We start from the raw sequence: 20,566 nt of genomic DNA, 5'->3' as shown, positions 1-20,566 counted from the left end.
CACAATGATTGCATGGTATTGAAAATAATTCACCGAACAATTAATTCAACATTGGCGCTATTCTGACTTCTGTGATGAGAGCAATGTTATCTAATGTCCGTGTTTGTAGGGTTATATCGATTGAACAGTTTAAACATGTAGGGTTATATCGATCGATTGAACATTATGCTGATGGTTGCTAACCAACCATATCAACCACCCCATCTACCGAAATAACACAAAACTGCACCAGCCATCGAAATCGGTTTCCATGCAGAGGTAAGAATCAAAGTAAACGTAATGTCTTAATATCTACATGATCATGTTCGGGTACCGTACTACGGGTGTGTGGGTGATCATGACTAGTCCTAAGGCTGACCCTGTCCTATAAGATGATCAATGTACGGTCCCTGAAAAAACATGGCGGTGACATGACTTGTTCGGGATGGTAGTTGTTGGACAAGTCCGTCACCAAGTTATACCAAGGTCATTGTAAATAAGATATCACTCAACAGCACGTAGTATCGCTATAACGTGGCCAATCAGAGCGGGTTAAAGTTTTGTATGATGATGCACATATCATTACAAATGGTTACTAAATTGTCTAGGTTGTCAATTTTCTAGGTTGCCTGTTTGACGTCTGTTATTGTGGAATTTTTCTCCACTGAGATTTGAAAAACAGTACTAGTGTACCTCCTAGTTCCATGCTCTGGCTCCTAACCATGACAAACTTTCCTTTTCCCCTGCATAACACATCCGAACACGTCCACACCCCAGTATAAGATGTTCGTGGACCGCCCCTAATCAGAGTTAAGTGCTTGTTCCGTGTGGAATGTATGGGTTTAGTCTCCTGGACATACTCTAAAATTAAAGTACTTTTGGTCAGGAGAAGTACAGACGTGATACATCGGAACTGTCGGAGCTGACCATTCTGTCAGTGAAAGATGATATGTGCACAGTTAAACAGGGATATGAACTGTTAAATCTTTAATTCAATTAAAAAAGAAAACATGAAGTTCAGTGATTTTCAAAAGGAGAAGTCAAGATGACACAGCTAATGATCACAAAGGGGTGTTTTCAGTGACACAACTGACAGTGGCAATAGATACAGAATAGACGGCTGCATTACATTTTAGTCCTCGTTTTTGCAAACTTCTAAACGGGCGAAATTACCTTAAAATGGTTCAAACAAATAAAAAAAAGCCTTAAAGTTAAAATTTCAGTATTAAACAGCTGTTTAATACTAGTCAATTCGTCTATCGTTACCGTTCCTGAGAAACTTAAAAGGCAAAGAAACAAAAATATAGACTTAATGTTCTCGGTAAAATTACACCCCAACCTACAGACAAGCACGATAAGAATCGTCCCCTGGGGCAGACCATTAACTATACAGGTTGGGTCATGAATTTGCATACTATAGTATAGCATTAGCCAAACCACCGACACACCCAAAACAGCGCCAGATGCGTGACATCATTTCACCGACTGTTTTTGAAACGCAGGCGACAGAGCGTCGCACTGACAATACGGGCTGTACCATTTTCAAATTCCAGGTGTGCTCTTACCACTATAATCTACGAAACATCACATGTTTCATCACTTAGATCCACCTTTTTCGAAAGGTAGTGATTTAAAATGGTCAAATGATGCCTTGTAATGGCACCGTCTTGCTTTTTATTCCTTAGAATTGTCTAGAGAGCAGTTGAAATTCTATCTCTCTCGTGCAGGAGTGGTTCCTCCCTGATAAGGTCACGTAACTGAACCTGCGGTACGTGTGGATACACCCAGAGCTAACGAGCAACAGGCCTTGGTTTTGTCCCCTTTTCTTGTCCGACATTTTGGTTTACAAGAAAACGCCAGTCTGTTTTAAGACGTCTTCAAAGGAGACAGGTGCGTAGAGCCAGCTGTTTTCGTATATATATTGACGGTGTTTGTTCGATAAGAAATGTTCCAATGTCGTAGATAATCATGTGTCAAGGAAAGATCTTAATTATTTTTGAGTGCTTGTGACACTAAGACCCAATGTTCCAGTCTTACGCAATAGGATCCACTACTGTCTTCAATCTTAAAGTGCTTCATTGTTATTCTCTTTGTCGAAGTGAGTGGTTCCTGTTTGTTTTGTGAGATGATCTTTTATCTGGGGTCGTCGTAAATTGGTGGATCTCGGTGTGCCAGTTTTTGGACACAAAGCCATCCAAAACTAGTATAAGTACTTAGATTGTAGCCCACTTTCAGACTGATAGAATTTTGGTCACGCTTTAGTCGAGGATAACAGCATAGTTGTGGTTTGGGGGCTACTGATCAGAACATTAAGTCAGACATTTCATCAAATCAGTTATCTGATTGCTCTAGGCTATATTTTGCACGTGAGGTCTAAACGGTCGTCACCAAATTTAGGACGCGATGTTACTCAGACAAAATGGGACGGCTATATCTCCTGTCTCCTGACTTAGTACTTTTAGTATGTCGACAAGACATTCATGTAATACTTTTAAAGCCAAACCTTTATGATATTGAGACAGGGGGCGCAACATCATTTATACATAAAAGCAATATTACTGTAGTCTTTGCGGTTCGTATATAACGTAACGTAACGTTGCTATCTATTATGTGTATTATAGAACGATTCCGCCAAATTTTACTCTTTTACAACTTTTACCAAGCAGTAGTTGTTGCCCCCCTCCCCTCCTCTCCCGAGATTCACGCTCCAATTAGCTGTAATCATCACGGGGAGACATTTGAGACGCCAGTCTTAGCGGGAACATTTTACGGTTGTGCTGTGCCAAGGACTTCGGTTAGGCGCTCGCCTCGGGGCACGATCGGGGGACATCCATTCATATTCTGAACAGGGTACGGGCTGACAATTCACATACATTCTAAGCTTTTAGTCCTACCTTCATGAGCATATTGCGAAAATAACGAATCTTGATGTGATTAGAGTTAGAATGTTCGATTGAACTATATATTGCATGTACAAAGTCAAAGAGAGACGGTAATATTTTTGAAGGCCGCACTTAATTTTTGGCCCGTATTAGTGATTGAATATTCCCACACCTGTGATATATGATATAGCGGAGAGCACGCTATTTAGAATGGGGCATTTTCCAAAGCCGGGCTCCCAAGGGAGAACATGGTGTCCTTGAACTTTATGAAATGGCTTCAAAGCAAAGATGAGAAATGTTTGGAGCTCTATAATCAAGGGGCCTTTCAGCCTTCTTGCTATAACATAATTAGTTCTGCTTGTGCTTAGAGTATAGCGTGTATAGTTTGTAGTTATACCTAGCAATTATCCACTATTTATTCAAACCAAAGGTTTTCTAGAATAATTACTAGACATTCTTCTTACAAAGCAGTTCTTGGAAAGGTTTCAATGTCAGTTGTTTTATCAGCGAACCAGCTCCAAACACGGACGTTTTTCTCTTCTAATCAAGTGCGTGGGCGTAGGCAGGGTAATACGATATCTCTGTTTAAGTGAATTAACTTGCTTTCTTTTGGATTGGGGATCTAGAAACAAAAGACTGTAAAGTAAAGAAAGACATGAACACAATTTAAATCTGTTTGCCCCCGCAACTAAAATGGTCATAGAACGAATTCTCGGATGCCTGAAATTCTTAACATGTCGCTTGAGGTCGCTGCTAGACTGTTGTATATGTCGTTTCAGTCTCTGAGTGGTGAGTGACAAGACAAGCATCAGAATCCAAGATGACGCTCTTAAAGTCCTGTTGCTGCATCTTCACTGTGAAGCTGGGTTCTATTATCACTGGTCTTGTCTTCCTGGTGAGTAATGTGTGCCAAATATGAAATAGCTGTTGTAGAGAACAAAGGCATTTGCTTAGGCTTATGTTTTGCTTAATCTATTAACTTTCATGTACATTTGGTTTTTCTTTCCAGATTCTGTGTATTGTGGACATCGGTGTGAAGGTTGGGTACCGAGATGCGTACGGAGGAGGTAGGTGTTCACGATCTACATTGCTAAATGCATAGATGAGTAGGCATGATATTTTCATGTATAAACAAGGTTGGGTTGTTTATCATAGTAAGTCGGACGTCTTAGACTACTAGTATGTATAACACTATTTACCTTCTTTCTTCCTTATATTTCCCATCCCAGTTGCCTGGTCCAGTCTGGTGTTTGATTTGATCTTCATTATCTTCAACGTGTTTCTCATCATAGGGGCGTACAATGTGAGTACAAAGTCAACGTTAAAACCGCACATTATCAATCACCGTGCAAGGGCGCTCCCTAGCGTACTAGTAATGAATTGCAGGAAAAGAAGCCACTAGCTGCGAGGTAACCTTGGTTCCTGTCGCTCGTCTATGAGCTCACATTACACTTTGAAAACTGTAGTTGTCTTGCATAAAAAAAAAAACAAGCGTATGTGCTTCCTTAAACAATAAATTTAGAGAAGTTGCCCGTTTGCTAACAGGAACCACCTTCCGTGGAAAGGGGAAACTTTTCTTTGAAAAATCTCCTTTACCATACATCTAACCTTGACCTTGCCCCCCTCCCCCAGGACGTACTGTGGATGTGTGCTGTGTGGGTAGTGGTGGCGCTTGTCTACCTGCTAATTCTTCTCATACAGAACATCGTGGCGACTGTCACAGGGAACAACAGCAAGGTGTGTGAAGACGTTCTCTTGGTTACGTTAAATGTTGTCCTTGGAGTTATCCAAGATGACTTTCTGTGAAACGTGAAGAGCTCACCTTGAAGTTATAGAGAGATGGTCAGATTTTAGCGCTGTAGATAAAAAGTCTGCCCATGCAAAATCATTGAATTGTACCAAACCGTTATTCTTGCAATTGTCGTGTTGCCTGATTTACTCCTGTTGTAAATTTAATTGTGATGATTGATGTTTCACAGTGGCTTGGCGCAGGGATCGTCCAAGGGGCCAATGCGGGGACTTGGATCGTCTTCGTTTTTGTACTGTTTATCATGGTGAGACGGAAATCTAGACGGAATAACTGTATTATACGAATTATGTATGTAGTTTTAGTTATTAAGCTTTCATGACTTTCATAAGTAAAATCTCAAAGACAATGTCAAGGTGAAAATATCATGCCAAGGTCATATATGCCATGTCAATAATCCTTCTTTCCGTCTTCTCTATATACTTTAATTAAATTGACCCGTACTTCAGTCACACCCACTGACGTTATGAACTTTAGGCCCTAACCTTCAAGAAAGCCTAGTTCGTCCTTGAAACTGACGTTTTCATTAGGGCCAGCTTTACAGTTGGATAAAGCACTGTAAGATTCGTGTGTGGTGATTATTATGGATGGAAGATGTATGGAGGCTTATGTTTTCGTTTCCCTTTGACTGTCAGGTGTATGGCCTGCTGGTGGTCGTCTCGCACTGCCAGAACCTGCGGGATGAGGAGAACAGGGTGCCGAGAGGAGAGGTACGTACGTCACGTCAATAAATATCGTTATGGTAATCATGACATGCTGTGCTGTGATTGGTAGTAATCAGGACATTCTTTGCTGTGATTGGTCCATTCATAGCTAATCAAGAAGCCCGTGACACTTGTTGATTCTTATATAATCTTTTGTCATTCTAGCCACCGGCTGAGACCCAAGCGTAGCGAGGGAAGACGGCAACCTGGGCACTTGGTCAATGTGGCATACATAGTCTTCGTACATTCAAAAAAGTTCACTGTATATCGCAGATTTATTATTCTGTTGTTATAGAAAAAGAATATGCTTCAGCTTAGCTGTTGTAGGATAGGTTATTTGTAGTGCCGTCTGACATACGTCTGATTTCATTGCTTTTATCGTCGTGATATGTCTACGTCAAGAAATAACGTTGTGTTACACAACATGGTTTTCACGAGTAGGACCAGTATAGTACATGTATGTAGTATACTGTATTTGAATTTATAACGTCGTGAGTGAATACTCCTTTCACTGCAAACATGGATAAGATATTCAAATTCACAAATAAACCAAGGGTAAACCCAAGTAAATGTTCAACTAGTCAGTCGCCGTTTCGCTCTCATTATACACAAATTAGATGTTTTGATTGTTTTACGTGAAGTTTGGCTTGCAATAAAACTTTTAGAATTCTATCGTACCATAAAAAACTTTTTCGATGTTGTGAACGTGACTTTTTCGTTTTGTGAGAAATACCTGATCCAATTTTAAAAGTTGTTTTTTCTTTATTTGTCATGTATACATGTATGCATTCCAATGTTTCTCATTAAACTTTTTGAATAAATTATATATGTGTTTGCTCATTTGTTTGGTCTGGTATCTGAAGTAGATGTGATTGGGAACAAAAGGTAGCCTGGGTGCCATCCTCCGTAGTTTCCGCCCGCCCCCTAACGTGGTGCCCAGCGACATTAGGGAGCGGGCGGAAAGTACGGAGGATGGCACCCAGGCTAAACAAGAGGGAAGTGAATCATGGGTATGGACCACCAACTGTATAGGGGAACCATGAAACTACACAAAGTGATGTAGGAACTCAAAACAATTATTGCGCTGTCTTCGATTTACTGTTTCTGACGGTACAACGCCATTGATTTGTTAAAGAATTGTTGTGAAGATTGCTAGAAGGTAAAATATCGAATCGTGAAAAGAAGACGAAGACAAAAAAAAAAACTCTCCTTGGCATGTATTGTTGCTATGCAGAATTTACTACTCGTCGAAATCAAATATTAACTGAACACTTGTGCTTTCGCCATCAATAAAACAATGATTCCTTTTATGAAAATGTATGACCGGATGAAACACTCTTTAACGTTGTAAGCGATATCGGGAAGTACGTCGCTTTGTTTGGGTTTCCCTCGTAGCGGAGTAAGTGGCTATTATCCTATCGGCCGCAGCATGGTTACACAGGGTACTTGGTGTGTGCATTATCTGTATCGGTATAGCCGGTATAACCGCCCTTCGGCGTAACACACCAGCTTCGCAGGCACGGCTTGTTACACTCAATCTTTGCACATTTGATTGCAGGAGTTGTTTAAAGCTTTCTAGTGATGATGCCCCAACTGTGCTTGGTGGCAACGAGTTCTACGATAGTTCTGGGGAAATTCTGGGGAGTTTTTGAATACCTAAATTCTTGGTTGATAACTATGATATTTGAAGCCATGGCTGTTTCTTGTTCTTTTCTGGGCTGGTATCAGATACTTAGTGGTTGGTACGTCCACCAGTTTATTAGTCATTTTGTACATCATGCACAGTCTGAACATTCTACGCCTGTCTTCCAGCGACCCCCACTGTAGGTTTCTTTTTATTTCCGTTACACGTTGATAGTTGTTCGTGCAGAATCTTGCAGCTTGGTTCTGTACCCTTTCCAATTTATCTTTGTCTTTCTTTGTATATGGATCCCATACTGGTGCCATCAGGCGGGGTGGACCGCTGAACTTTGATCATATAATGTCTTAGGTAACACATGCGTGCCAATGTAATGCACTAACTGACAGTAAAGGATAGATGTAGCGGAGTTTGTACCGAACACACCTTTACGCCAGGTAGTTGAAGTTTTGCCGGGGCAACTAACTTTGCTGAACTGTTTCGCCAAATTCAAGATGGCGGACGATTTATGACAACGATCCCATGTTGATTGCGTCACATCAAAACTGTAGTACCGTGCACTACTCACGACCTCGGCTATTACATGCCTAACATCTGGCCAAGTCTCATTATCGGGCGCCTAAAGTACACTCGTCAACTTGTCGAGACGGACGTAATAGTACTATGAAACCGCTATTGGTGGAGTTATGACGGCAGCATCAATATCGTAAAGCTTCAAACTGGGGCACTTTGACTGGGACCGAAGTTTTTACATGTTTGCCTCCCACATCAGGAACTCCGTTTTAATCAGAATTTATCTGTTAGAAATTGTAAACATGCTAGATTAAGAAGCTACTAGTCTCCCTGATGTCACGATTAGCCAATGTGGTGAGGCTGATACCTGGTCACACTACTAAGCCAGAGATCGTTTTGCTAAAATTACTGGACAAACTTCAAAATATTTTCACGCCATATACAATAATTAATATAATATTAATCCCGGTTATTACATACGTAATACTTCGGGCAGTAAAATCAGCTATGGGGTAAGTCTAATTACCCAACGTAACTAAAATTAAATACAGCACTGGGTTGGTAAGAAGAGAAGCCACATCACAGTGAGAAAGATTTCATATTTACATTTATTCACAATATTCACATTAGTAGGTGTAGAACAGAAAATACACGTGGGAAATCTAGCATCATTCGATACACACACACACACATATATAAGTTATATATATGTATATTACCAGGCCAAGAATTATGCCTTCGAATATAGTTACGAAGCAGGTATACGTACGTTCTGCCCATAGGAAACTCATACAACATACAACCGTTCGTATTTGTCACATTTTGGCTCCTAAATCATATTCCGGTAGTTATTATATTATTGTAAATAACATGTTTATACAGTAAATACAAATATGAAGTAGTAAATTCTAAGCACAAATAACATACGCATCGACGATTGAAATGACGTGTTTCTTTGTCACTGAATTATATTTGTTTTTGTCTGACTCACTCCTTCAAAAATATTTTTCTCTCTAGATAGACATACCTATCAATACACATAAACTGTCTAAACTTTCATATATCAGTAGTATACAGCAAATTGTTTAACAACTTGTGTGGTACTTAAAACGTTCTATAAACAAGCATGTAATGGCGATCCTTTGTTGATCAAACCTAGACGAATTTGGTGCACATTACATAACGCACTTTATCATATGTAAACTGTCCTACATTAACATTGTTTACCGAGGCCGTTCCCTACAAGCATACAGCTGTCTGCCTTCCGTGCAGTCTGCGGCCGCCGGATGCATAGTTCCAGCGCCAGGAAAAGGCGATATGGCGTTATGAGGACACGGGACACAGTCGTGTTACATCGTTTGTCGAACCAAGGACGTTTTACAGAATTGCAGAATGTCCTTGGTCGAGCATACACAACCTGCCTAGTGTTTTTATCAGTATATAGGACGAAAATAGTGTTTAGTAGCATACTTTTAGATGCATCATTTTGTCGCACAATGACGAATTCTCTCAAAGTCTGTATAGTATTTCAACAAGACAACTTGTATTCTATTATTCTAACCATCGGTGTTTGCTAGAGCGCTGATAACCAAGGTTGCTTATTGCACGGTCCCGACCATTCTGAAAGCTACACCCACACATTTTAGGTAAGGCTAAAACACATGCCAAATGGCCTTGAAAGTTTGTATGAGTTTGTGGAAACTGGGAAAAGAGAAAATTCCCAATCAAATTTAAAAGGGACTTAAAATGGATTGCGGCTTACATTTTTCTCTTGACCACGTAATTTGCAACTGTATGGTGTTGTTATGAATCAGCCAATGACAGTGGGGCCAGTGCTTGTATTACAAATATTTGTATTTGCTTTTGTTTTGTTTTCTTGTTTCTTCGGTTATTTAGATCACTAAAGCCTGGTGTCAGTGTCCTCCTCGTTCTCCGCTGGAGGGGGGTAAAGCGGTGTTGGGTTGTCAAACTCGGCGGAACACGGCGGGATCAGAAACGTCTGACTCAGCGATTTCTTCATGCGTACCTCGGAGATAGTGTTGATGCTCACAGGGGGCGAGGACGGAACCAAGGTGGTTATGGTGGGGGATTTCTTGATGGGGCTGCACGGAGGGGTGCTCATGCCCCTCACGAACTGGCCGCCCTTCCGCTTCATGCCGAGTCTCTTCTTGTACAGGTTGAGAACCCTCGTGTTACAGACGAAGGCGATGAAGAGAAACACTCCCTGCAAAAATATCACGAAATCGCTTTTACTATAGTATAATAATGATACTATTCTGTATTTAATATACAAGGTACTCTCCAAGCAGAGATTTGGTTTTTGGCTTATTTTGGCGTTTTTTATGCTTTTTCTAGGGGGTTCTTTTTTGGGCTTGCACAAAAAAAGATGCCAGTCCAAAAAGGAAGCCTTATAAAAAGCCTAAAAACACGCTTAAAATAAGCCAAAGCCCATACCTCTGCTTGGAGAGTACATACAATGACGTCTAGTAGATCTTGTTTACATTCACACACATGACAATCAATCAAGAAAGTAGATATATGACATCTGGAAATAAATGATACCTGAAGACAGTTGAAGATGATGAAGAGGAACCACAGGATTTCTGTAATGATCCGAGCGTTGACGACGACCGCCAGGAAGCCGAAGATCCACGTGAAGCCCATGACGGTGGACAGGCGCACGTACACTTTCACATTCTGTCGGGCGTTCTTACCCTGGGGAAGTGAGGAAAGGAAAAATTATTATTTCCTTAACATATGACTATGGTGTGCCTGTTAACCTTGTTTTTAGAGAGCGAGTAGGTAAGTGAGTGAGCGAGTTAGAAAGTGAGTAGGTGAGTGAATGAGCGAGTGATTGAGCGAGTGATTGGGTGGCTGAGTAGGTGAGTGAGCGCCCAAGTGGGTGAGTGAGTGAGGGAGAGAGAGAGAGAGTTGGGTGAGAGAGGGATTGCCTGAGTAAATGAATGAGAGTGTGTGTGTGTGTTTGTGTGTGTGTGTGTGTGTGAGTGAGTGAGTGAGTGAGTGAGTCAGTCAGTAGGTGAGTAGGTGAGTGAGCGAGTGAGCGAGTGGATGATTGAGTGGGTGAGTGGATGAGTGAGAGAGAGAGTGTGTGTGTGTGAGTGATTGAGTGAGTGGGTAATTGAGTTTGTGTGTGTGTGTGAGTGTGTGTGTGTGTGTGTGTGAGTGAGTGATTGAGTAAGTGAATGAGTGTGTGTGTGGAGGGGTGTGAGTGAGTGAGTGAGTGAGTGAGTGTGTGTGTGTTTGAGTGAGTGAGTGAGTGAGTGAGTGAGTGAGCCAGTGAGTCAGTGAGTGAGTCAGTGAGTAAGTGAAAGACACATACCTGTACAGAGCGGGTCCTGGTGATAGAAATCACCGTGATGATGAACAAAATGGCGTTGACCACGATGACGATGGCGAGCGGGACGAAGAAGGCGAAGATGAGGGGGTACAGCCGGGATATCCAGCACGTCACTTTGCCTCCGTACCCAAACTCGATATCTACAGGAGAAACAACATTTACATTTACATTCTATTGTATAGCAATGTGTTTAGGAGACCGCCTCTTGACAGGAAGTTATCATACACAGACCATATCTGTAACTGATTGATTATGAAGAAAGGACCCAAGGTCTGAGAAGACAGTTCTAGCAGGCATCCAGAGAGTCCACACGTCTCTTCCATAGTCTCTACTTCACATCCCTCCAACTGGTGGCAGCGGTGGGATACTACCACTACTACTAGAGGTGAATAAAAAATGAAATGAACAACACAAGCAATGGGGAGAAGGTGGTCATATTCGGCAGATAGTTACCTTTCAGCGGGCCAAGGTCAACAAACTCCAGGACTGCGCAGATAGAGACGATGATCAGAGGACAGCCCCACGCGTACGCCATGTAGCGAAGGGCCTTTCTCATGTGGTCAGACCTAAGTCCAATAGTCCAAGAACATGTATGATATGAAACAATTTGTCTCGGCAACTAAACTACAAAAAACAATAAACCACCATAGCTATAGTCTGGTGTGAATGCATAATGGTGATCTTTCAAATAAAAAAAAAAGGTACTGGTAATAACGTTCTGAATAAAGGTTTGCTGCCATACATGAATAAGATAACGAGATATTTCCTTACCTGCAGCGAACAATGATAGTCTTCTCCACTACGAACGTCTTGTACACCATGAAGGCAGTGACGTTCATCCAGAAGAAAGACGTCAGGTACAGGTAGTGGATGCCCATGCCGGTCACCTACAGACAGGTGAGACATTGTGTACATTGCGTTACAGAAGATCAGAAAATCTTGCACAAGCCTATGCTTTAAACTATGTTACAGTCCATTTGTGAATGAAGATGATATGAAAATAATCTAAATGTGGATCAGACAAAAGTCAAGTCTCTTATATAAAGGTAAAGAATACAAAGTGGTTGGCAAACCTAATTTTAACGCTGTATGCTCAAGTTTGTATGTAACTAACTAAGGTTTTGACAACAAATCCAAGATATATGTGGTATGTATGAACACCTTACCTTGCAAAGCAGATCGCTGGAGATGTTCTCTCTGTTTACAGACGACAGAAACACGACCTGGGAGAGGAACAAGGATGTGGACAGGTTCAGGATGGTGAGTCCTGGAAGCGTTCGAAGGGACGGGAAGAGGAGGTACGTCACTATGGTCGCGGCCAGGGTTGTAAGAGACACGACCATGGCTACAAAAGTCACCACTCTGTCTGCTGTGATGGCGGGCGGGGCTTCCACGGGCTGGTAGTCTACCCCGGAGTCGTCTGTACTGTTCTCACAGAACATGACATGCGGTCGGCCGTTGATGATGCAGAAGTCCCCGGGATACAGTAGATGGTTCCCATAGCCACAGGCGAGGTACAGGAGGGAATTGTTCGGGAAAAGCTGGTACTCGGACTGGTTCAGAGGAACGATAGGGCACGAAGTCTCGTCCACGCACACGAGAACTTGCGAGATTTGGGTCGTGAGTTCTCCGAACTTGGAGGCATGAATACTGACGGAGTAAACCGTGAATTCCTCTTCAGAAAACGACTTGCACGTGGAGTTGACGTGTAGGATGGTATTGTTTTCTTGGTCGGTCATGAGGACGAAGTCCATGTAGTCGTAGACTCTTGCGACCGTTCCGTTTTGGCACTTGAATGAGTCGACATCGACGTCTTCCACAGAGTCTATAGCATTGACTGGAACGCCAGCAATGTAGAAGTCAAAGTCCTCAAGATTCGCATACAGGTTGTCTAAGAAATTGCTATAGTTGCCGTTCATCATGTTATCAGTGATCGGTATCTCTAAGGAAAACGTCATACTGAAGAAGGACTCTCCTACAGGGCCGTTCTGGACAGGGCTGTCTGCTGGAGCTCTTCCACCCGAAGAGGCGTTGGTGTTCACAGGCTGCCAGGGGCTGTCGATGTTCACGTTGATAGAGTCAAGTCCTGCTTGGCTGATGTTAAAGAGTCCAGTCACGGCTCCGATCACTTGATGCTCGAGTTCTTCGTTTACAATGGAGGAATACGCCTGAATCTGGATTGTGAGCGTGATGTGAATCGTTTGCAAGACATGACTACTGTTCTGGTTGGAGACGCACATCTTGTTCCAGAAGTCGTACGAGAAGCCGTCGCCACAGAACACGGACCTGCAGATCGTCAGGAAGGGGTCGTAGATCTGTCCTGCCTCGCACGACACCATCTCCACGTCTTCGGCAGCCGCGGGGTTGGTGAGATCGGTGTACGTGAAAGAGCTTTCTCCCCGGACAGGGTCGAAGTCCATAAGCACGGAAAAGGCCGCGGGCAGCCATCCCAACGGCCCGCTAAAGTCCATGGACGTTCCGGAATCAGGAAGGCCCAACTGTCGGCTATTTTGTAGGTTTGAAGTAGCCGAAGGATGGTCAACGCCTAAAGTCCAGTAAAAGCCATTAATGCGACGCCACACCGGACAGAAGTGATCATCATTGTCGACGCCGTTACACATGGCGCAGTGTCTGTTTTTGTAGGCTTTCAGTGGAGCTTTGGAGTCCCCGCCAAGCACAATGGACTCGTACGATCCACAGATCTCTGCGATGGTTGAGTTACTGTCAGGCGGGCAGGACGCGATCAGGTCCGGCTCGCAGAGGCGGAGCGGCCTCTCGGCACGCTCAGGTCGGATACGGACCAGACACGAGTGGTTCAGGTACGAGGGAAGGATCGCGGGGTCACGGCTTTCAGGCGGTCTCTCCCAGCAGTTAGCATAGACGTTCCAGAAGGTGAAGTTCGTCATGTGGTTACACTGTGCACAGAAGGCGTTCCTGTAGGTAAAACCGTCCTCTCCCGTGACAGGAAACACGGATAGAAAGTCCATATTGTCGCTTTTCTCGCACTGTTTCTGTATGTCCCCGTCCGTCCAGCTTGGGTGGCACTTTGTGACGACCCAGTATGTGTCTTGGTAATAGCCGGAAAGTTTTACACACTCGAAATTTTCTAAAGGCGGGCTCTCTACCGCATCTTCTGACCCGTCTTGTGGGTCTGCGGTTGAAGGATCCGCGTGGCCCGACCCTTCTTCGGCGTGATGATGGGCACAAACTGCCGAGTAGTCAGGGCAGCAGTCCTGGAAAATCTCACAGTCCACATCACAGCGGCAGTTGAAGTACGACTGGTAGTACGAGTTACCCGGGTCGTGTTCTCCGCAGTGGCCTTCACACGAGCCGTGCGGCAGACAGTACGAAACGCTGGCTATCTCGTCCTCCAAGTCAGGTATTCTTCTCTTCACCACCCGCGAACTTCTCTTCGTTTCGCAAGACGCTCGCGTGTATTCCGACGTCGGTTCTCGTATCCATATGGCGGGATTTTGCGAAGCTTCAATCCCTGTAGCAAAGAGGCCTAATTCCTCCCTCGGGTCCGTAACAGCCGGTAGGGCTAAGACAAGCGGCAGGAGAACTGCCACAAGATACATGGTCGTAGACAGGCTTAGAAGAGCACACATTTTCTAACCAGCAGCGACATTGAGACAGCTTTGGCTTGCCTTGGGGCGCACCTAGCTCTCCGTTAACTAAATGTTGCAAAGTGCACTCACCGTCACTGTTTATGTAGGGACGAGCGGTATCTTGGGAAAGATCGCGGCAGAGCAGGTGTTCAGAGTTACCTGGCACCACTAAGAGATAAGTTGAGTACAGGTGAGAACCAGGGGAGAGCAACTCTTTACTGTGTGTACTGAACGGTAGCTGGTACCGGTTAGGAAAAAAACACTTTGGTTAAGTCACGGCGACACTTAATGCACGTTCTTCAAGTTCATAGTGCAGATATGGGTATTCGTACCGGGCCGACGTTTCAAAGACGGTGATTGGAAGAAATTTGACCACTATGTACTGTTTACATTGAAATTCTTGTTCAAACGGTTTTTCAGTGGATTCAGCTAGCTGAGCTGATCATGTATTGAACAAAGCGCGTCCCGTTCACAGTCGGCATTGTTGTTAGCTGTTGATTACGTTACGAAAATGATTAAGTTGTTGGAATTTGTATTATTTCCACTAACATTACGTCAGCTCTTTCTTGACTTCAGCATTGAATTATAAATAGCAAATTACGCAAACTATCGGCAAAGATGGGAAATTTCTGTCAACATTCACATGTTTCCTCTTCAGATAGGCAAAATTGGGGCCGTTAAACACTCAAGACGTGACAAGAATGGCTAAGTGAGGCAGTAATTCTCTTTAAAAGTTAGGTTTATGATGTGTGATAATTTTACTCCTTTTCACTCCATCATAGGTTTGTTGACCCACACTATCATAATATAATGTTTAATTTTTTCTTATAGTATGATACTATTTTTCGTGTGATCTCTGTCTGTTCGTATCTAGATAAAGACGTTCAAATACTGGAACTCCTTTACTTATTTATTTACAAACATCAAAGACTAAATACAATGTTTCTTGTACGCTTCGTACTGAGTTCTGCTTAATACAACGTGTCATCGTTATATGGAGTTGGCTATTTCACCTTTTTTTCACCAACACTATTGTTTCTTTAGCACATTCTGTCCCTCAAAAATTAGGAACGGAAAAGAAGGCAACGTATCACTCAATATGTTTAGGAGGAGATAATAAAAGAATCCGTTACTATTGCTAGCAGTATCTGAGACGAAAATTTGAATTGTGGCCTGACTGAAAGAAAACAAGACCTCGCACGAATGAACGGAGGGGATCGCTCTACTGCGTCGACCTTCTGCCCTCCATAATGCAAGAACAAACAGAGCGTGTTGACTTACCCGGTTAACTGATAACGTGGCACGTGGCCCGACAACAGTGACTCAATGCACCGCAACTGTAGGACGAGACTGATGTGTTTTAAATCTCCGTGAAAACATTTCAAAGTGACGGACCGAACAATGCTGAAGAGATGGTTATAGTCTCCTCTTTTCGTTTTACAATTACGATATTTTTCTACACACATGGTGGCATTTTGCCAGGTTGACAGGCTAAAACATTTTACCAAACCCTATGTACATGTACATGGGACTATATAAACAAACTGCCTGATCATTCAGTGATAACAATAGTTTTAAGTGCGTGCTTTTATAGTACACTAAATGTATATCTCTCAAACCTTCCTTCTTATACCCAATGTCAAGAAGTAATTTAAAGAAAGCCATATAAATCATGAAGTTTGGGAAAATGTTGTCAACATACAACATGTTTCCTCTTAGAACGGGAAAATCGGGGTCGTTAAACACTCCAAATTGACTAACAGACGAAAAGAGCCAAGGACGTTATAAAATTAGCCCTCTTATATAACTTCGTCTATGATCCTTGTGATAATTCCACCTCTTCAATAGTAGACGATATTATGCGTTTGTTCACCGCAATTGTAGCAGATAGAGCAGTGAGGGAATAGCTACATGTATGTGACTGTACGTGTCCACATCACAATGCAATATTACAATACATTTTCAATTGCAAGTTCTCGGTCCAGTCGTGCTCCTGAGCATAGTTATGATACGTATTGTCTCAGTTTTGGTGAGAAAGAGAAGTTATCGGCCACCATACGTTCAGATGACCATATACACTATGTTGACTGTGTGCTGAGGTACGCGGGTATACAGTGGTTATGCATCAGCATGACGAGGTGTTTAGGGTCAGGTTGTTACAGCCCGGGGGCTTTTTGCACGGATCGCTAGGCGTCCCCATTGTTGGGCCCATCGTCAGAACGGATGCATATCCTGGCATATACCAGTCAACGGCCACATGCATTGTATATATCAAGTTAGCGTAACTACAATGTAGGGTTACTTAGTATTACATCGTAGCTCATCGATGTGATAATAAAATGGTACAATGGAACAAAAGTGACAATGCACAGTGAACTCTAACCCGGAACTAGACTTTGAAATGCAAAATATGTACTGAGTACTTCATGGCCAAAGTCACAGTCGACCGGTCAGAACTGCAAGCAAGAATTTCTAACATTGTCAACCATTTTGTCTCAGAGGTAACAGTATACATTTATACAGGTCCCTGAGGTTCCCTGTAGTATGCAGGGATTGAAAATCTGCAGTGAAATTTATTAGTTCACGTAGTAACTGTTAGCTTTCTTAACCTCTACACAATAAAATACTAGGTCTGAACATTTTGACTGATCTTATGCATGCAGAAAACATAATGGCTGGCCTTCCTCTGTGGGAGAATTCGGCGCTTAGCCAACTGAAAGACGGCATGGCAGCAGACGACATGGTGGCCTGTTATGACAGCTTCGCCGAGCGATATGACGAGGTTTGTATGGAAGAAACATTCTATGCATTACATATAACACTTCGTTCCGTGTCACGACTATGAATGTACCAGAACTGTACTGGTGCTGGCTAGTTCCACATTACAGCACTGGTCAAACTTTTCACATTTACCATACAGTTCACAAATGTTTGGTAGCTTGTTTTATTCATAAGATTCTCGTGACCGTTGGTATGTCATACAGGATCCGGATTTCAGCTCTCCAGATATAGATTTGTTTTGCTCATAGCAGCGATCGCTCTTTTTTGTTTACACCATATAAATGAAAGTTATTTGATGACATACGCAAATCATTGGCAGGCAAATCAACCACTTGTCACCTGCATTTTGCCTTCACTAACTGGCCGTGACGTCATAGTGATTGCCCGTATACGAGTTCACATAATGCGTTTAAAAAGTGAAAATTATATATATGGATGTAAAATATACACACTGCACTGCGCAGAAGTATACAACTATTCCCATGCATTTTCGAACAGGAAACCGCAAAAAGAGACTACACCGGCCCAAGACTGTGCGCAGAGGCTTTAGCAAAGTGGTTAGGTGACAGAAAAACGTCTCGTATTTTGGACGTTGCAGCAGGGACCGGGCTCTGTGCCATGGAGGTAATTACGTAAATTGACAGATAAGAACTCCCGTAGTGTAGAAGATTCGAAATAATTGCTTTTGCGTGTGACAAGCAAACTTTGAGATGCAGTTTTCTTCTAAGTAGTCTTGGTTAAGAGCCCCTATGGCTCGTTTTTTGTGGAAATGTAATAATATATCATTGTTCTTTTGCACCTTTGTCTGTCGTAATTGGGACGCCGTTTGTTTGAAACCTCAGTAACCACTACTCAAATGTAACATTGTTTTGTTTTCACAGTTGAGAAAACTCAGGTTTACCCTGATAGACGGGTTGGATCCTAGCCAAGGTTCACTGGACTACGCCAGGTCCAAGAATCGCTATGACAAGTACATCTGTGACTTCATCGGCGCAAATCGCCTGGACATAGAAGACGGTTGGTAAATGGTAAAATACTATCGTTGTAATGACGGAATCCACCACTGTAAGAACACATTATGAAAATGTATGAAAACAATAGCCTAGGGTGTTTGCAAAAATACTTCGTTTGGTATCTGCTCGTGTCATTCCAAGTCACATATTCTCTTTCATATTTGCATTAACCACTTGGCACATTCCGATCGGATAAGGTCCTTATATACAATTTGCTAAGCCCTTACTTGATTTTATGTGCTGCAATTTCACCAATGAGCTACAGTTAATGTGCAAATGTACTGACGAATACATTTTGTTCTTCATAAGAACGGAAAACCAGTCGTTTTTCAATAAAGGTTTCCTTGGTGATAACTCTGTGAAGAAAATATTAACCAGTGTCATTGCATGCATTAAATTGGTTTGATCCACCGTCGATATTGATATAGAGTTTGATATGTTGTATCTTTAGCAGTCTATCATACTTTACAGACGATACAAGGCATCACCGCTCTACCCGGCGAGATCACTAAGACCCCACCAGGTAAGCAAAGAACGACATACTGCAACCAGGTACGAGTGGTCTTCACAGAGGGTGGCTTTTGGTCTATTCAGCAGACAGCAGAACACCGTTGAAGTGGGATTGCTTTCATGTTTTGGGGACGGTGATTTTGCTTGCGGTTTGTTGATGTTGATATTAACACACATTGCCTCTACCAATAGGGAAATTGTGTAGATAGGGCTGTTGATCTGACCTATGTGAACTTCCGCAGGTGGTTATATTTGCATCACCACCAGGAACGTGTACCTGACGACTGTGGAGGCGTTCAGTGGCGGAAAACTGGAGGCCGCCATGATGGAACTGCAGACCAAAGGATTCTGGGAACAGGTCTCCATAGAGGTTGTTCCGGAATATCATCCGGGCGTTGACGCCGTGATTTTCGTGTTTAAGGTTCTGCGTTAGAGTTTTCTTTGATTATGATATTGAATCTTGGAGGCTCTCAAACATGTCACTAAGTGCCTAGAATGACAGTATATCAATATAAAATTAATCTTATTTCACATTGGTTTCAACGAACTTATTTCACATTGTTTAATTTCTTTTCGTAGATATAAAAACTAGTTTACACACTCAGTTATTATTTCTGTGTCTTGATTTTGTTTAATTAATCAATTATTTCATTGTTTAATTTTGATGTTTAATTCAAATATGTTTTGTCATGTATCATAGTTACTTTTGTTTGGGGTAGGCCCTTAAAAACCACCTAGGTATCTGGCCTACCTCGCATATTATCTTACTGTTATTATTTGATTATGTAACTTTTTTTATACGTGCAAATAATAAATAAACAAATAAATAATAATAAACAAGAAACGAAGGTAACCCCATGAGACCCCAATGCTCCCCCTCCCCCCGAATATCTGTCTTGGTAATATGAAGCACACAGTAATAGATGTGCAAAGTGCAGTTCCTGAATATTTCTCCACTTCTCTCAGCTTACGAAGAGACCATCATGACCTCCAATTCGACCTTTCTGTCAGTCTGTGGTTGCACCATTCCCGCCTCAATTCCCGTGACACTACTCTATTCAAAGAACTATAGACACACCGTACAGGCAACTAAACAGCTAACGAACCTAAACCAAAACCCCAGTACACTGAAGTAATATGGATAGGATTTGATAGCCTACAGGCAACATAGAAAACACATTAGAAGATGTCACAGGCAGCCGTAGTGCACAGAAGCGCCTCACAGCGACGAACTGCATTACAGTGATAGGAGTTGCCACTTAACATAACATTTATAGATAATCTGTGACATCCAGGCGATTGCACATTATCTGTTACATTATAGTTTCTTTCTACAAACCTGGCTCCATACTTGGCCATGCTTTAGTATCCATTTGGTCATTTTAACGCACAACAAAGTAAACGACATTACATATTACCGCTCTCTATGATATAAAAATAACGGCAGCGCTAGAATGTTGGTGTAATTTGTGTTAAATGGTCTCAAGTCCGATATGTGTATTTGTGAGTAAGTAGTAGATATCACGCCTCTAGATTTCTAAGTAACTTGGAATAAGTTAATTCGTGCCGTGTTGTGTTGCATATAGAATTAAAAGTTTGTGACAAAATACAGTTCTCCATGACCTTGCCATCGGCAGTAGCACACTCCAAGGACGGTTGGACCCCTTGGCACCATAACAAGGCATATGAAATGCAAAAGTTTTTCTTCCGGGACATTTACTGTCGCTCCTGACGACTTTGGCGTCCAGACTTCTATTCCAGAGGTCGGGAGG

General features: G+C 42.5%; 3 protein-coding genes across 3 annotated transcripts; 2 read left to right on the top strand and 1 right to left on the bottom strand.

Annotated features, from left to right (window-relative positions):
- Nucleotides 1-1,693: 1,693 nt before the first annotated feature.
- On the top strand, nucleotides 1,694-5,660 carry LOC109479754. The gene is made up of 8 exons (XM_019781743.1): nucleotides 1,694-1,869; nucleotides 3,641-3,756; nucleotides 3,871-3,928; nucleotides 4,091-4,164; nucleotides 4,494-4,598; nucleotides 4,841-4,915; nucleotides 5,304-5,378; nucleotides 5,538-5,660. Exons 2-8 carry the CDS (start codon nucleotides 3,682-3,684, stop codon nucleotides 5,559-5,561), a joined length of 486 nt encoding a protein of 161 aa, XP_019637302.1. The 5' UTR covers nucleotides 1,694-1,869; nucleotides 3,641-3,681; the 3' UTR covers nucleotides 5,562-5,660.
- A 2,862-nt stretch (nucleotides 5,661-8,522) lies between these two features.
- On the bottom strand, nucleotides 8,523-14,830 carry LOC109480165. The gene is made up of 6 exons (XM_019782328.1): nucleotides 12,049-14,830; nucleotides 11,654-11,769; nucleotides 11,336-11,448; nucleotides 10,865-11,022; nucleotides 10,087-10,239; nucleotides 8,523-9,748 (listed from the first exon to the last, which is right to left on the bottom strand). Exons 1-6 carry the CDS (start codon nucleotides 14,488-14,490, stop codon nucleotides 9,425-9,427), a joined length of 3,306 nt encoding a protein of 1,101 aa, XP_019637887.1. The 5' UTR covers nucleotides 14,491-14,830; the 3' UTR covers nucleotides 8,523-9,424.
- Nucleotides 14,831-16,952: 2,122 nt separating this feature from the next.
- Nucleotides 16,953-19,686, top strand: LOC109479661 (Williams-Beuren syndrome chromosomal region 27 protein-like). Its single transcript, XM_019781650.1, has 4 exons — nucleotides 16,953-17,272; nucleotides 17,770-17,895; nucleotides 18,153-18,288; nucleotides 19,028-19,686. The coding sequence occupies exons 1-4, from the start codon at nucleotides 17,144-17,146 to the stop codon at nucleotides 19,225-19,227; spliced, it is 591 nt and encodes a 196-aa protein (XP_019637209.1). The 5' UTR covers nucleotides 16,953-17,143; the 3' UTR covers nucleotides 19,228-19,686.
- Nucleotides 19,687-20,566: the final 880 nt, after the last annotated feature.

The sequence above is a fragment of the Branchiostoma belcheri genome, unplaced genomic scaffold (genome assembly GCF_001625305.1).
Source record: "Branchiostoma belcheri isolate BF01 breed outbred unplaced genomic scaffold, Haploidv18h27 scaffold5, whole genome shotgun sequence".
Taxonomy (NCBI): Eukaryota; Metazoa; Chordata; class Leptocardii; order Amphioxiformes; family Branchiostomatidae; genus Branchiostoma; species Branchiostoma belcheri.
Note: the sequence above shows the minus strand (reverse complement) of the source record. Positions and strands in the feature narration are given on the sequence as shown.

Bases quoted from the DNA above. Each gene is read 5' to 3' on its own strand.
- LOC109480165 (XM_019782328.1), bottom strand. From the start codon at position 14,490: ATGTGTGCTCTTCTAAGCCTGTCTACGACCATGTATCTTGTGGCAGTT. The intron at 11,449-11,653 runs GTAAGGAAATAT...TATTGGACTTAG, and splicing joins ACTATCATTGTTCGCTGCAG to GTCTGACCACATGAGAAAGG. The intron at 10,240-10,864 runs GTATGTGTCTTT...TCACTTCCCCAG, and splicing joins CCAGGACCCGCTCTGTACAG to GGTAAGAACGCCCGACAGAA.
- LOC109479754 (XM_019781743.1), top strand. From the start codon at position 3,682: ATGACGCTCTTAAAGTCCTGTTGCTGCATCTTCACTGTGAAGCTGGGT. The intron at 3,757-3,870 runs GTGAGTAATGTG...TTTTCTTTCCAG, and splicing joins TCACTGGTCTTGTCTTCCTG to ATTCTGTGTATTGTGGACAT. The intron at 4,165-4,493 runs GTGAGTACAAAG...CCCCTCCCCCAG, and splicing joins TCATCATAGGGGCGTACAAT to GACGTACTGTGGATGTGTGC.
- LOC109479661 (XM_019781650.1), top strand. From the start codon at position 17,144: ATGCATGCAGAAAACATAATGGCTGGCCTTCCTCTGTGGGAGAATTCG. The intron at 17,896-18,152 runs GTAATTACGTAA...TTGTTTTCACAG, and splicing joins CCGGGCTCTGTGCCATGGAG to TTGAGAAAACTCAGGTTTAC. The intron at 18,289-19,027 runs GTTGGTAAATGG...GACCTATGTGAA, and splicing joins TCGCCTGGACATAGAAGACG to CTTCCGCAGGTGGTTATATT.